The 16,488-nt window shown below is 34.3% G+C and overlaps 1 protein-coding gene across 2 annotated transcripts in view; it reads right to left on the bottom strand.

The window, feature by feature from the left end:
* Window positions 1–16,488, bottom strand: part of LOC125652642 (transcription factor IIIB 90 kDa subunit-like) — a 35,686-nt gene that overhangs the window by 3,011 nt on the left and 16,187 nt on the right. For both annotated transcript variants that reach the window (XM_056166569.1, XM_056166570.1), the window contains exons 7-18: window positions 16,283–16,432; window positions 15,512–15,605; window positions 14,166–14,301; window positions 12,375–12,486; window positions 11,754–12,005; window positions 9,883–9,941; window positions 8,773–8,857; window positions 8,406–8,467; window positions 6,724–6,938; window positions 4,973–5,021; window positions 1,736–1,874; window positions 207–296 (exon numbers count right to left, since the gene is read on the bottom strand). In XM_056166569.1, coding sequence (XP_056022544.1) covers window positions 207–296; window positions 1,736–1,874; window positions 4,973–5,021; window positions 6,724–6,938; window positions 8,406–8,467; window positions 8,773–8,857; window positions 9,883–9,941; window positions 11,754–12,005; window positions 12,375–12,486; window positions 14,166–14,301; window positions 15,512–15,605; window positions 16,283–16,432 — 1,443 coding nt within the window. The remainder of the gene's footprint in view (window positions 1–206; window positions 297–1,735; window positions 1,875–4,972; window positions 5,022–6,723; window positions 6,939–8,405; window positions 8,468–8,772; window positions 8,858–9,882; window positions 9,942–11,753; window positions 12,006–12,374; window positions 12,487–14,165; window positions 14,302–15,511; window positions 15,606–16,282; window positions 16,433–16,488) is intronic.

Here is a 16,488-nt window from a genome sequence, read left to right as displayed (position 1 = left end):
TTATTAAATTGGTTATATTTTAATGGGTACAAATCGAAAGCAATCTTATTAAATTGGTTATATTTTAATGGGTACAAATCGAAAGCAATCTTATTAAATTGGTTATATTTAATGGGTACAAATCGAAAGCAATCTTATTAAATTGGTTATATTTTAATGGGTACAAATAATCTTTGACACAATAGGTTGACAAAATATCTCCCCACCTTGAACATCAGAATGGCCCAGCAGTTTGGCTGCACTAATGGGTTCATCCTCATCATAAAACTCCTCCTCCTCTTCCAGATCTACCTCTTCTGAAATTACCAAGATATCAGAAATACATGTAACTAGAGATCGTTTTTAAGAAAAATAAATGTCTTCCCAGTTCCCCAAATTGGAATATTTTTAACAAGAGGCCGACAGGACTTATCGGTCACCTGAATACTAGTGAAAAAGTATCATTACTTCCATGGGCCATGAAATCTAGTAAAATGGAGTATAGCGCACTTGGTATGCAATTTCGCCTACACAAATATTTTTTTTCTTGAATATCATTTTTACAAATATTCTGCTATACAATGTCAGTTTATACTTGTGTTTACCCAAATTACTTAATAAAGATATCGATATGTTGATAGTATCTTTATTTGATAAGCGTAAACATCACCGTGATTATATAGAGTATATAGTAGATGTAACGTAATGGGCATAAAAAATTGCTAACTGTTGCAAAAGGCCACCTTAAACCAGAAATAAAACACTGAAATTGTTTTACTTGAGTAAGACTGTACATAAGTCCATTTGAGGAAATTTGGCTTAAGGTGGCCTTCTTGTAGAAAATGGATAAAATATGAAAAAATCGTTCTCAAAATTTACTTTGAGATTTAGTAGCCTGTCAATATGGAGCGCCAAATTAACATAAACTCAAATAATTGAAGATATCTTCAATTATTTAAAGATATCATCAATTCATTTGACGCGCGCAACAATTGAATTAAAGATCTCTTCAAATAATTAATGATATCTTCAATTCTGAATTATTGCGCGCATTAATTGAATTGATGATAGCATTAATTCTTCAGCTGAATTGATTTAGTTTCAATTTAGTATCAATAGCACTAAATAAGATGTTATTTAAGTGTTTTACATATAAACACTATATAACAAGTTTGGCCCCATCCTGGGGTCAAAACCCCTACCCCGGGGATCATGAAATTGACAATTTTGGTAGAGGCCTTCCTGCTCTACATCACCATGCATTTAGTTTTTCTTACACGTGTGCGGTTCTTGAGAAGATTTTTGATAATTGGTCAATTTTGGGCAAATATTATACAAAATAGCAGGTGCACAATTTCATTATTCATATAATCTATACAGAAAGTTTTGGTGAAATCATTGGTGTTAAAGATATTCTCTGGACAAATGATGTCTATGAACATATGGACAAGGTCAGAATGCCTACTGAAACAAATTGCACAGGAGTCAGGTTCCCAAGGGTTTCATCATTTTACACTGTGCCACAAAATAAAGTGTAATTTTAATCAACATGGACCAGCCCTTCACAAAATTATGAATCAAGGAAAGCGTATTTTCTGAGAAAGACATGATGAAACCACAGTAAGAGGTGTGACCGTCTGACCATAGGTCAGCAGTGTATATTGTGTAATCAAAATGTCAGCCACTGTATATATCTTCATTTATAATATTATGATCCACTTTTAAGCATATAACATCACCACAAGGGCCAACTCACCCTCTCTGAGATTCTGTATGTATTGGACGGGGCCATTTTCTACAACAACAGTAGCAGTGCTGCCCTCTACAGTGTCAACATTCGTCTCCTCAGTCTTCATTTTCTCAATCTTTATTTTCTTCTGCTCTGGTTCCTCAAACTGTCACAAACAAAAAACATATTTACCTGAAAAAATCTTACAACTACTAGCACTTCAAGAACAATAGAATTTTAGGGTAACTACTGGTGCAAAGAAAATTTGCAAATAAAACAAGATCTTCACAATAAATGTTTACAAATTTTTTCTATGAAGTCCAATAGTGACCTTCAACTTTGACCTTTTGATCCCAAACTCTACAGGATTGTTCTTCCCTTGATAACAAAGCTAAATGTACAGTATCAAATCAGTTGAGCAACAAATGTAGCCTGTAAAGAGTCTTCAAGATTTTTCTATGAAGTCCCACTGTGACCTTGACCTTTGGACCCTAAAATTGATAGAGTTCTAACAAAGCTACCTGTGAAGTATCAAATCAATTGAGCAAAAAATGTGGCCTGTAGAGTGTCTACAAGCTCAGTGTTAAAAACACACTCGCACAAGAGCAGTCCCTTTACTCTATCCCCTCTCACAATGAATTGCGAGTGAATAATAAAACAAGAGTACTGCAAACGGTACATAATACGCCCGTGAAATGCTTACATAGGGTGTTTTTCTTGTGCTATAATTTGTATAACTTTGCTTCAGGTATTATCAGCCATCATGAGGCTGTGACAAACTTTCATATGAACAAAGGGTCTTAGCTTAAAAATCTAGATTTCCTCAAAATGGACCGAGTTCAACAACCTGTAATTTTTTCAAAAATGGAAGAAAATCAAAATCCTTCCCCAGATGCACATCTTCAATACCCATACAAACACTCCACAAAATAAGATGGTCCTCACTTGAAATCTGTGGGAGGAGTTGGGTGGACAAATTATGTACCCTCCATAGAATATTAATTTCCAAATAGACCAAGTTCAACAACCTGTAATTTTCTCAAAAATTGTAGAAAATCAAAATCCATCCCACATGCACATCTTCAGTACCTATACAAACACTCCACAAAATAAGAAGGTCCTCACTTGAAAATTGTGGGAGAGTTGGGTGGACAAATTATGTACCCTCCATAGAATATTAATTTCCAAAAAGACTAAGTTCAACAACCTGTAATTTTCTCAAAAATTGTAGAAAACCAAAATCCATCCCACATGCACATCTTCAATACCCATACAAACACTCCACAAAACAAGAGATGTTTGTAAAACACATATGCTCCCCATGGTGCAAAATTGAAAAGGGTTATACACACACATCATTTAATTGATAGTAGTATCATCAATTCAAAATATTGAGCAGACAATATCTTCCTATGTCAAGAGTAAATTGACCATGTGACCTAAAAATCAATAGGGGTCATCTACTCCTTATGCTGTACCAGTGTACCAAGTTTGGTGTCAATCAAGCAAATAATTCTTATAGGAGACAATATATTACTATGTCCAGTTCAACAATTGACTTTTGACCTCAAAATCAATATGGGTCATCTTCTCCTGAATATGTACCAGTGTACTAAGTTTGATGTCTGTCAAGCAAAAGGGTTATCAAGATATTGAGTGGACAGTATATTACTATGTTTATTTTGACCTTTGACCATGTGACCTTAAATCAATAGGAGTCATCTCCTCCTGAATATACACCAATATACCAAGTTTGATGTCTGTCAAGCAAAGGTTTCTCAAGATATTGAGCAGACAGTATATTCCAATGTCCAGTTTGACCCTTAACCTTTAAACATGTGAACTCAAAATCAATAGGGGTCATTTTCTCCTGAAGATGTACCAGTGTACCAAGTTTGATGTCTGTCAAGCAAAGGGTTCTCAAGATATTGAACGGACAGTATATTCCTATGTCTAGTTTGACCCTTGACCATGTGATCTCAAAATCAATAGTGGTCATCTTCTCCTGAAGATGTATCAGAATACCAAGTTTGATGTCTGTCAAGCAAAGGGTTCTCAAGATATCGAGCGGACAGTATATTCTAATGTTCTGTTTGACCCTTGACCATATGACTTCAAAATCAATAGGGGTCATCTTCTCCTGAAGTTGTACCAGTGTACCAAGTTCGATGTTTGTCAAGCAAAGGGTTATCAAGATATTGAACGGACAGTATATTCCTGTCCAGTTTGACCCTTGACCATGTGACCTCAAAATCAATAGGGGTCATCTTCTTCTGAAGATGTACTAATGTACCAAGTTCGATGTCTGTCAAGCAAAGGGTTCTCTAGACATTGAATGGTCAGTATATTCCTATGTCCAGTTTGACCCTTGACCATATGACCTCAAAATCAATAGGAGTCATCTACTCCTTAGGATGTACCAGTGTGCTAAGTTTGATGTTTTTCAAGCAAAGGGTTCTCAAGATATTGAGCGGAAATTTTATTCCTATGTCCAGAGTAGATTGACCCTTGACCTTTTGACCTGAAAAACAATAGGGGTCCTCTTCTACTCATAACCAACCCACATATGAAATATCATTATCATCAAGTGAATGGTTTTCAAGATATTGAGCAGACAACATGTGGTCTACCGACTGACCGACAGGTGCAAACCAATATGCCCCTCTTCTTTGAAGGGGGGGGGGGGGGGGGGGGGCATAATAAGAAGGCTCTCATTTGAAAACTGTGGGAGGAGTAGGGCGGACAAATTATGTACCCTCCATATAATAATTATTTCCAAATAAAGGGGCAAAACTCCTGGAAAAAAAGTCGAAATGGATCAAAATTGCAGTGTGATCTAGAGTGACCCACAAAGAAGCTACACAGCAAGTTTCAGCACGATATGTGAAAGGGAAATGAAATTATAAAGAGAAAACCCCGAACGGACGGACGTATGGACATCGCTGTACCATAATACGTCCCATCTAAAGACGGGCGTATAAAAAAATTAATCTTATTTGCAGTAGATGTACTCATTTTAGTGATACCAGTAATCATATTTTTGTGGTTTCCATGCTAGTTGTGTTGTGATAATTTATGTACATTGCTAATACATGACCAATATATATTCTTCTTCATGTAAAATTCCAAAACATACTATATTATGATATGCTATTTTGTTTATTTTGGAAAATGTGCTAAATCTTCATTGTACTAATAGACAACGAAACGGTTTACGTGAGTCTTTTTATTAAATAGCCATTTACAGATTATAGTTGTCAGTACCTTGGAGTCATTTTCTCTCTTGACAGCAGCTGGCATGACTTTCTTTGTTCTGGATTGAAATGGTCAATAAATATTCACTATCACATAAAAACTGTAAGTATTACTATCACAAATAAACTGTAAGTATTACTGTCAAATATTCACTATTACATAAAGACTGTAAGTATTACTGTCAAATATTCACTATCACATAAAAACTGTAAGTATTACTGTCAAATATTCACTATCACATACAAACTGTAAATATTACTGTCAAATATTCACTATCACATACAAACTGTAAGTATTACTGTCAAATATTCACTATCACATACAAACTGTAAATATTACTGTCAAATATTTACAATCACATAAAAACTGTAAGTATTACTGTCAAATATTCACTATCACAAATAAACTGTAAGTATTACTGTCAAATATTCACTATTACATAAAAACTGTAAGTATTACTGTCAAATATTCACTATCACATAAAAACTGTAAGTATAATTACTGTCAAATATTCACTATCACATAAAAACTGTAAGTATAATTACTGTCAAATATTCACTATCACATACAATCTGTAAGTATTACTGTCAAATATTCACTATCACATACAAATTGTAAGTATTACTGTCAAATATTCACTATCACATAAAAACTGCAAGTATTATTTTCAAATATTCACTATCACATAAAAACTGTAAGTATAATTACTGTCAAATATTCACTATCACATACAATCTGTAAGTATTACTGTCAAATATTCACTATCACATACAATCTGTAAGTATTACTGCCATTATTCATTATCACATACAATCTGTAAGTATTACTGTCAAATATTCACTATCACATACAATCTGTAAGTATTACTGTCAAATATTCACTATCACATACAATCTGTAAGTATTACTGTCAAATATTCACTATCACATACAATCTGTAAGTATTACTGCCATTATTCACTATCACATATAATCTGTAAGTATTACTGCCATTATTCACTATCACATACAATCTGTAAGTATTACTGCCATTATTCACTATCACATACAATCTGTAAGTATTACTGCCATTATTCACTATCACATACAATCTGTAAGTATTACTGCCATTATTCACATTAAATTCTAAATGATACTCCAGAAAAGGCAAGTAGCTGGCTAACTAAAAATATCTTGTGGAAGAAAGTTTGTGCAAAAGCTAAAACAGCAAAAACTAAAACAGAACATGTCATAGAAGTTTTAAAGGGACATAGTTATGCACACTTGAGTAGCACAATTGTTAAAAAAAAAACCATTCATTTTTGTATTTCTATGATGAAAAGGGCTTAACAATCTTAAAGTGAAAGTAAAAGCTCTCTGTCTGAAATTAATCAGTCAAGCCTCACGAGGTGTGTGCGCGTGTGTGTTGTTTTTTGTTACCATTTACCTGGCAGTACTACATAGATCATGTTTTTTTTAACACAATTTTTTTTAAAGACAGTTGTCTTGTAAAGCATTGCATATGACCAAAATCAAAGTAGTAATAAACGAATAAAAATAAATGCTTTTTGACCCTTATATTTTGAAATTTTCTAAAGCAAGAAATTAATAGTGTGCATGTCCCATGAAAGTGCAGTCAATTTCTTATAGTAAACTTTTTGGATTACACATTCAAATCAGTGTCAAAAAATTTATATTTTGTATTTTATACTTACTGAACGATAGTGTTTTAGAGAAGATTTAATTCCACTTTCAGTAAATGAGACTTTAGATCACACCCACCTGCTGATCACTGACTTGTCTTCAGTTTCTGGAGAAGCAAGAGAGGGCTGGAATGAAACAGGTATAGCAGATGGTGGACCTGACTGGCATTTCAAGTCATTGAGGACATCATAGTTAATCTTGTTGGAAATTTTCTTCTCGTGAATCAGTTTAAATATGGCCTCTTCAGCTGTGGCAGCCTGAATTGGAACTCGTTTCTTTCGGGTTCTTTTAGGCTACAAATTATCATTATAGTCAACAGATTATATCTACAGCTTCTCATTCATGGACGATTGATTTGTGGTAATTGAAATAACATATACTCTATACAGCAGTTAATTTATTCAGAAGTGAGCATGTTTTTCTTTTGAGTATAAAGTGTTATTGTTTTCCCCAAGGAAATCCGAAAACATGCACCAATACCATATAATACATAATGAAATATAAAAACAAAAACAACTTACACTTTCTGTGATGTATAATAAATAATTACATTATAAGGTTTTGTTTTGTGTTTTAAAAAAAAAAATATCAACATATATCAGTTTCAAACTACCAGAATATGACCTTAAAATTTTATAACAAGAGGCCCACAGGCCTTATCGATCATCTAGAAAAAAATCCTGTTCTGAATATCTAAACTAAATTATAATATTCAGCAACAGTATAAAACAAGATGTGTTCTTAAAACTTCACTCCCCTCAAAAGTGCATACACTGATGAAAAGCTTTAAATAATAGGTGTATTAACATTAAAATATAAAAAAAATATGACTAATTTGGACTCATCCTAAAGTCATAACCCTGGGTTGTGAAATTATATGCAAGTTTGCTGATACTGTATAAAATCAGCAAACTTACACATAACTACTATATACTAAGTTTGGCCCCACCCTGGGATCAGAACCCTTGCTCTGGGGATCATCAAATTTACAATTTTTGTAAAAGACTACCTGCTCTATCCATTTAGTATCAATAGCACTAAAGAAGATGTTATTTAAGTGTTTTACACATAAACACTATATAACAAGTTTGGCCTGGGGTCAGAAACCCTACACCGGAAATCATGAAATTCACAATTTTGGTAGAGGCCTTCCTGCTCTCCATCACCATGCATTTAGTTTTGGTCAATTTTGGACAGTTTTTGCCCCACCCTTAAGGCCCCAGTGGTGCAGGAATCCTGAAATTTACAATTTATGTCCCCCTTGTTCCAAATACGTTTCATACCAAATTTGAAAAGAATTGGAATGATATATATCAAGAAGTTAAAAATGTCTATTGTTCACACATTTAATAACGGACCATTTTGGCCCCACCCTGATACCAAAACGCCTACCCCTGGGATCATCAAATTAAAAATTTTGGTAAAGGACTACATGTTCTCTCTAAATATCTTTTTGCATCCAACTTAGTATCAATTGCACTAAAGAAGATGTTATTTAAGTGTTTTACACATAAATACTATACTGTGGAATCAGTAGAATTCGTGGTACCCCTCACCCACGAATTTACATCCTCAACGAATAAAGACGAAAGCAAACATTCCAGAGTTATCTTTCTTACAAATATATAAATCCATGAAATTACATCCCCACGAACCCGTAAAAATTTGTTGCAACTCGGCTAAAAAATGTGAAAGGGTTCTAAATTCATGCTCTGGAGAAATTTGAAGGAAGAAGAATATGAATTGAAAAACAGTCATACTTTTTTCTTTTCTGGGTTTTTAGCCTCCTCTTCTCTTTCTTTGGCTAGTCGTTCTTCTTTTTCTGTAAGGACCAGGACAAATAAAACAACTATATAATTCAACAGTTTTCATAAATCTTTCGTCAATCAAATTTCTAAAACATTACAGTCCTCTGTGTGTGTTTATGACATCTTAATTTGGTTTAGATGGGGAATAACAGCCTGGTGAGATCCCATGAAAGCTGATTTCCTATTGGGTCTATAGTCTGGTTTTGCACCAAATTTGGCATGAGGGATCATTAGTCTTGTCTACATATAAAGTTATATAAAGACTACAGCTAGGATTTATCATTAAAAATTTCACAAAACACTTTCACCCTTTCCTCACCTTTCTGAGCTATAAGATAGTCTTTGTTCTCTGCCATCCACAAACCAGTTTTAAGTTCTATCTCCTCTTCTGTTAATACAAATTGCTGAAATTTCAGGGGGAAAATATCAGTCAAAACTTAAAATTTATTTCAAACATACCCACTTTACTGCACAAGCAACAACTTTAAGAGTTGTCTGAACAGGATAAAATGGTTCATCATATGATAAAATACTGTAAACCAACTTTTATTTGTGACGATTTAATTTCGCAATTTACAAGTGACAAGTTATTTCAGGGTGACCAACTTTTGTGACCAAGATAATCTTTAACAAATCAAATACATCAAAGGACTAGTTCGCGACGAGAACTATTCATGACGACGCAAGAACCTTGCTAAAAATTCTTGCATGCAAATAAGTGTTGGTTTACAGTGAGCTGACCTGTGATCTTCGTTGTTCAAGCTTGCGACCCTATCAAAGGCGCAATACTATTTACACATCAGACACACCCACTGTAACTATGATAACACAGCCTACTGCACAATATCACGATACATATTGGTCCTCGACCCACTTTGTGAACCTATATACTACAACAAACTACATAGTAGTAACTCTTTGTTTTTGTCAAGGATGGTTTCTCTACCATTGAGTTTACCGAGAATTCTAAACCCAACATTTTTGGGGGGTGGGTTGGGGGGTGTTCTACATATCAAATTTTTAAATTCTTTATTGCTGATCCAGAGGTTTCGCAGAGGTTGAAAATCAACCAAGACTCTGGCATTTCTTAAAATGCCAGCGGAACATTTCATTTCAAAGTAAAATTTATATAAAATTTGAAATATTTATAATTATATGTCAAAGAGTAAAGTTTTTCAATCATTTTTTATGCAAACGATGATTTATTTGCAAAAATGTAGTTAAATAACGTATACATATAGAGCATATCTTTAATATTGATATTAGTATTGAATATCTCCCAAGCATTCCTCTGTTTGCTTGTTTAGAAAATCATTATATTCTCAGTAATATGTATTCTGTCTCCACAGACCCTGTCATATGTTGGAATAACTTGATCTCTATTTACCCTAACTGTATAATTTTATGACTAGTCACTCCGACGACCCACCTTCTCCAACTCTTCGTCATCAATCCCTGTCAAATCCAACTCACCATCGTCTGTTTTACCTGTAGAAAATCAACAAGTACATTAATCATGAAATGAATTGTAGTATGTTGGTGCTACCATTACTGCAAGACTCATATCCAGACATTTTTTCCCCAGGAATGTGGCTTCCACCCCTTGCAATTTTTTCAAGAGATCCAAATTAATCAAAACAAGGGACTAACAGTTAAGTATTTTACAACTGGAAATGCATAAAATTAGGCAAATATTTATTTTTTACCAAGCTCAGGAGAGAATGTCACCATGTCTCAATTACCAGGCATACAAGTCGGTCCGCCTATAAGTCGGTTGTATTTTTTAAGGTTATTTTGTAGGAATTTGCCATTGACCCGCTTGTAAGTTGGTACAAATTTTTGTCAGAATCGGTTGACAATTTCAAGTCCATGCTCTAGTGTTTTTACCTATGTTTCAAAAAATATTTTGAGAAATTAATAATTTTTGAGGTGCTCAATATCCAAGCCATATCTGTTTGGGGTTTAAACACAACCCTTGATCTATTATTGGCAATGATCCGTTGTTTACCTAGTAAGTAATTATGGTCTCCTCATTACCAGTAACTGACACGGTGTGTACCTAGAGGCATGCGCCTCGCGAAAACTGTTATTGTGGCATTCCGGTATAATTTATTGTATCAACAATTGAGTTTTTAAGAGTCAAGAATGATGATCTAAATTATCTGTTAACAATATTCAATCTTTTATGAAATATATTTTAGCCGATATACACATATGAATATTTCAATATTAAATCGGGTTCGCAATTCAATTTAACCGATAAACGATATATTAGTTAAATTGAATGAAAGAATTAGTTACCGGTATGTAAATAATTTTTAAAATAAATAATATACACTCAACTAGATAAAATTATGAAAATATGTAAATACTTGTACTTTATACATAATTTTAAAATACATAAACAATACGATGTGTCTAGATATTTGTTTACAATAATCATTTGTGTGGTAGTCCATAGTAGTCATCGGAGTTGTTTAAAAAACGCTACATTACGCCGCCCAGAAAAATACCAATCTTCTTAGGACACGCCTATAAGTCGGACATAGAGTTTTGGACCAAAAATTGACTCCCAAAAATCCGACTTATAGGCGAATATATACGGTAACTACTGTAACAGAATGAACTGATGATGAAAGCTTTTCTTTTCTCTTTACACACCCCCTAATATGCTTTACGGCATGACCGTGTTTGAGGGCGAAGCAAGAAGTATTAGCATTAGTATCTAGATCCATAACAGGACAAAAAATATCCCGAAGGTCGCACCTAATGTGTGAAGACAAAGCTCAATCAAAGTATTCTAACTTTAGACATTTTTGATCCGCCTACTCATTGAACGTGGGAAACTATATGCAACTGATGTAAACAGTGCATTGTGACGTCATATTCAGCGTCGGTGTTTAGCAAATTCATAAACATAGGAGGAGACAAGGTACAATTGCGTTACTCGAGACCAGGAGTGATTATAGGGCCTATATGATTAAGAAAATAAGATTTACAGGCTTTTACGGATTTTATGTAACATCTCAGAATGACGTGAACTTGGGTACACGAGATTCAAAATGGAGAAATACATGTCCACGCGCTAGTATTCGAATCGACGCCATTGGGACCAAAATTTTCAAGTTCCATAGGTATGGTTTAATTTTTCATTAGTTTTCTATATTTTCCTTTTAAACATGTATATACGTGTTACCTATAGGGAGAGCTTTCTTTGGGCCGTGAGAGGGCTTCACCCTCTATAACTACATTGTACATGCTCTCTTAATCACTGACCCTTCTGTTCTCTCAGCAACTTACCGTCTCCTTCCTCTTCATCCACACACTTTTTGACAACATCTATCATTCCAATAGTTTCCTGTAAAGGTTTGCTATTTGTCTTCATGTTTTCCTGGGTATTGTCCTTCTCCTCAGGGACTTCACCTTTATCAAGGCAGGATTTCAGAGTCTCATTCTCTAAGAAATTGCTAGCATTTCTAATCCCAGTGTCAGGTAAATCAGGAGAACTGGCTCTAGAGTTTTCTGCACTTACATCAGGTGAACTGGAAGCATCTTCAACAAAAAGAAAACCAAATTCACATAACAAAATACGCTAGTTATCTTTCCAATTCATAATACGCAAATTGAACAAAGCTGTTGGAGACAGCAGCTCGAATTTGTTAGGTTTGCAATCCAAAGGTCGATGGTTCAAATCCAGTTGTTTGCAAGAAAAACACTTTACACATACACAATCATAATTTATCCAACAAAGAAGAGGAAACTTCAGAACTTGACCTAGATTTCAACTGCTACTCCTTCTAAATTACTGTGAAAATTTTCCCTGCATAAAATGTTTGCAAACAATGTACTAGATGTTTTCCTATATAGATGAGTGTATGTTTGAATTAGACATGAATACAGTACCAGACCCTATAATCATACTTGCATAAGCTGCCCAAATTCCACGCGGTTTTGCTGGAATTAAACCTTTCTCGATTTCTTTCTGTAGATCTGACATTTCCGATTCAATTTGTGGAAACATAGTCTGTTCAATCTAACCAAAAATAAAACAAAATAAATAAATGATAATAACGCCAAAATTTTAGTGTACTTTATATGAATGTGTTTAATGTTTATTAAATCAAGCTTTATATATACTGCACATTACATAACATATTCATTAATCAAACAAATAAACATACCATTCACCTTATGCAAAATAAACAACTCAAAAGATGTATAGGAGGAGAAAATGGCTTTAAAACTGTATGATCCGATGTTCATGTATTATTTTTGTACATACATGTAATTACTTACAAGCAGATTAATTCGGACCATACAACTTTATAGTTCTTATTCTTTATTTAGTTTATCAATGGCATGTTAGTCATCAATTTCTATAAAGTGATTTTGGTGATTTGACTTCGCACACGTTGCACTCTACATCTGCATCACTTTCTGGTTTCATTTTTAGTAGTCTGTTTTCGACATTGGATTTAGTGCTTTGGTTTTCATTTTCCTTCTGCAGTGATTCCGAAGGTCCGTCGGACATTGGTAAATGTCTGGTAATTTTTGTTTTCGTCGGAACATTATCAATTATTGGCCGGACCAAGTGTCCGATAATTTTTCTTCTTCAATGAAATACATGATTAGATAAATTTTCAATTTTTAGCAGCATGTCCCAAGATTTATTCTGATTTTTAGTCATTGCAAACAGAAAACGTGTTTACATTTAACTCAAATATCTATCAAACTTGCAATCATCTTCAATTCCCACGAGAGGGTGATAATACAATTGAGCAATATCCCGTGAAACTACAGACGTCTTTGAAGCATTTGAATTAGGTAATAAATAACACGTAAATAAAGCGTTTAAACTATACTTTGATCAAGAAGTACTTGAACGTGGGCACGTTTGATTAAACAATTTGAATTTGAGTTACGCGAGTTGCTCGAGTTTACAAAAAACATGTGTATTTCATAACACTATAGTCTTGAACATGGGTTGGTTTACTCCACTGACAAATCTGAAGTGAAATACTTGGGTTAATAAAGTACATGTACGTCGCCGATGCTATTCCGAAGTCTGGGCCAGAAAGTTCAAATTTACATGAAAGCTTCCTGACATAGTGCAGATTCAAGTTTGTTAAAATCATGGCCCGCGGGGGTAGGGTAAGGCAACAATAGGGGATCAAAGTTTTACATGGGAATATATAGGAATATCTTTAAAAATCTTCTCAAGAACCACTGGGCCAGAAAGTTCAAATTTACATGAAATTTTAAGCTTCCTGATGTATTGTAAATTCTAAGTTTGTCAAAATCATGGCCCCCAAGGGTAGGGTGGGGCCACAATAGGAGATTAATTTGCCTATAAAATTTTGGTCTGGTAAAATGTGATTTGGTCCAGTAATATCTCAACCATTACTGGACCAAATGTCCAGTAAGTACCAGAAGACCTTGGGAAGCACTGTTTCTGTATAAGAAGTGTTAGTCCTGGAGCTGTTTCCCTCTGTATAAGTGTCAAATTGTAACTGTAGTTCCCTGTGTATAAGACTGTTTTACCTGAAGCTGTTTTGCCTTCTGTGCTTTGGCCTTGCCCTCTGTATAAGATTGTTTTACCTGAAGCTGTTTTGCCTTCTGTGCTTTGGCCTTGCCCTCTGTATAAGACTGTTTTACCTGAAGCTGTTTTGCCTTCTGTGCTTTGGCCTTGCCCTCTGTATAAGATTATTTTACCTGAAGCTGTTTTGCCTTCTGTGCTTTGGCCTTGCCCTCTGTATAAGATGGGGGATCTTGCTCCTCTTCTAGATCAATGTTTTGAAATTCCTCAATAGTCAACTGACTTGATGGAGTGTTTTTAAACTCTGTTAGCCTAATAAAAAAAAAATAAACATAACTTCAGTATCTTCTATCAGCTCAGGGTTACAATTTCAAAAGATAATATACATCTAATGTTGGAGATATTTAAAGTCTAATCTTCATGTGCTTATTTCCAGGTATTACTATACAATATTTATAAATGTTGAATAAAATTTGAATTAATAATACTGCATTCATTGACTACGATTAATAATACCATGCACATTGTAATAAATTAATTTTTTCTTCTCCCTACATCATAATATTTCAATGAACCCAATTCATTTAGTTTGTTGCTTCAAGTACCCAGAAAGAGTAAGATGTTTTGTTGCAAATTAAATTTGAACAAGAGGTCCATGGGCCACATCGCTCACCCGAGTCACCTTAACCCATATTTAAAGATTTTCACTATATATTTGCATGTAAAACTTTTATTCCTATTGTGGCCCCAACCTACTCCAGGGGGCCATGCTTTTTAACAAACTTGAATCTGCACCATGTCAGTAACCTTTCATGTAAATGTAAACTTTTCTGGCTCAGTGATTCTTCAGAAGTAGAGTTTTAATGATTTTCCCTATATATTTGTATGTAAAACTTTGATCCCCTATTGTGGCCCCATCCTACCCCCCCCCCCCCCCCCCCAATGATTTTAACAAACTTAAATCTGCACTATGTCAGAAAGCTTTTATGTAAATTTGTACTTTCTTAGTCCAGTGGCTCTTGAGTAGAAGATTTTTAAAGATTTTCACTATATATTTGAATATAAAACTTTGATCCCTTATTGTAGTTCCATCCTACCCCCGGGGGTCATGATTTTAATAAGCTTGAATATGCACTATGTCACGAAACTTTCATGCAAATTTCAGCTCTTCTGACTCAATAGTTCCTTAGATTGATTGATTATTGTTTACTCTCAGGAATATTTCATTCATATCGAGACATCTTTAATAGATTTTTAAATGACCCCACCCTATTTTTGCATTTTAGTGATTATCTCCCCTTTTAAGGGGGCATGGCCCTTCATTTGAGGAAACTTGAAAGCCCTTCACCCAAGGATGCTTTGTGCCAAGTTTAGTTGAAATTGGCCCAGTGGCTCTGGAGAAGAAGTCGAAAATGTAAAACATTTACAGACGGACAGACAACGGACAAAAGGTGATCAGAAAAGCTGACTTGAGCTTTCAGCTCAGGTGAGCTAAAAACTTTTTAAAAACCCCAACAAATACCTTTTTCGGATAGTTGTATCACACACTTTGACAATCTTGATTATGTTTTTAACACTTCTGGAAAAATCATGCATTCTGGCTGCCACGAGTAGTGCTGAAAGTGATAATGTGTGATGCAAGTCATCATTTTTACATACTAATAAATGCTGTTGTCAATAGGTGCATTACTAAGTTACTAAATGAAGTCATCAAAAAATCACAACAAAGTAATTTTAAACTAGTGCTTTCCTCAATATATATATATATATGCTTATGGTTGTATTCTTGTGATCTATAATATCTGTGTAATTACAAAAATATATATATATGCGAGCATAAATGAACGGTAGGAGCAATATCTCATCTTTCTGGTTTTTTCCCCAAACAATAATGCAAGTCTTTAGGAATCATCATAAGTATTTTTTATTTAAAATCCAGAAGTATGAAAGAGAGGGATAAATTAAGGATGTATGCTACACCAGAGAAATTTGATACGGATGAAAAGTGGATGATATGTACAATATTTTGAAACTGAAAACGTTCGAATTTACTGTATTTCGTCAAAAAATGCAGTTTTAGTAGAAAGCAATCTGAGATAAATTTAAAACCCCTGCTGGACTCGAACACGCAATCTACAGTTCAGCTAGGTAATAATTTTTTTTAATGAATAGACAAATATTGCTGATATTTATATTTTCATCCATGTTTTAAAAGGAAGTCAGCAATTATGACGATGTAGAGTACCTCCTTAAATAACACAGGCAATTTATACATCTTTCATCATTTTCTGACCTGCACCACAGAGACCCGACGGTCGTCTCCCTGTATGCATCCAGTCTCGCTTCATTCTAGACACAAGTCGGAGTGCAGTCATGCAAACGTCATGGGTCTTCTCTCCAAACTCGAGTTTGTGTGCAAATCTTGGAATGTATAAACAGGGATCTGAAAATTCAACAAAAATTAAAATGTTATATTTCTATACAAAGCATGACACCCCC

The sequence above is a fragment of the Ostrea edulis genome, chromosome 5, assembly GCF_947568905.1.
Source record: "Ostrea edulis chromosome 5, xbOstEdul1.1, whole genome shotgun sequence".
Classification (NCBI taxonomy): domain Eukaryota; kingdom Metazoa; phylum Mollusca; class Bivalvia; order Ostreida; family Ostreidae; genus Ostrea; species Ostrea edulis.
Note: the sequence above shows the minus strand (reverse complement) of the source record. Positions and strands in the feature narration are given on the sequence as shown.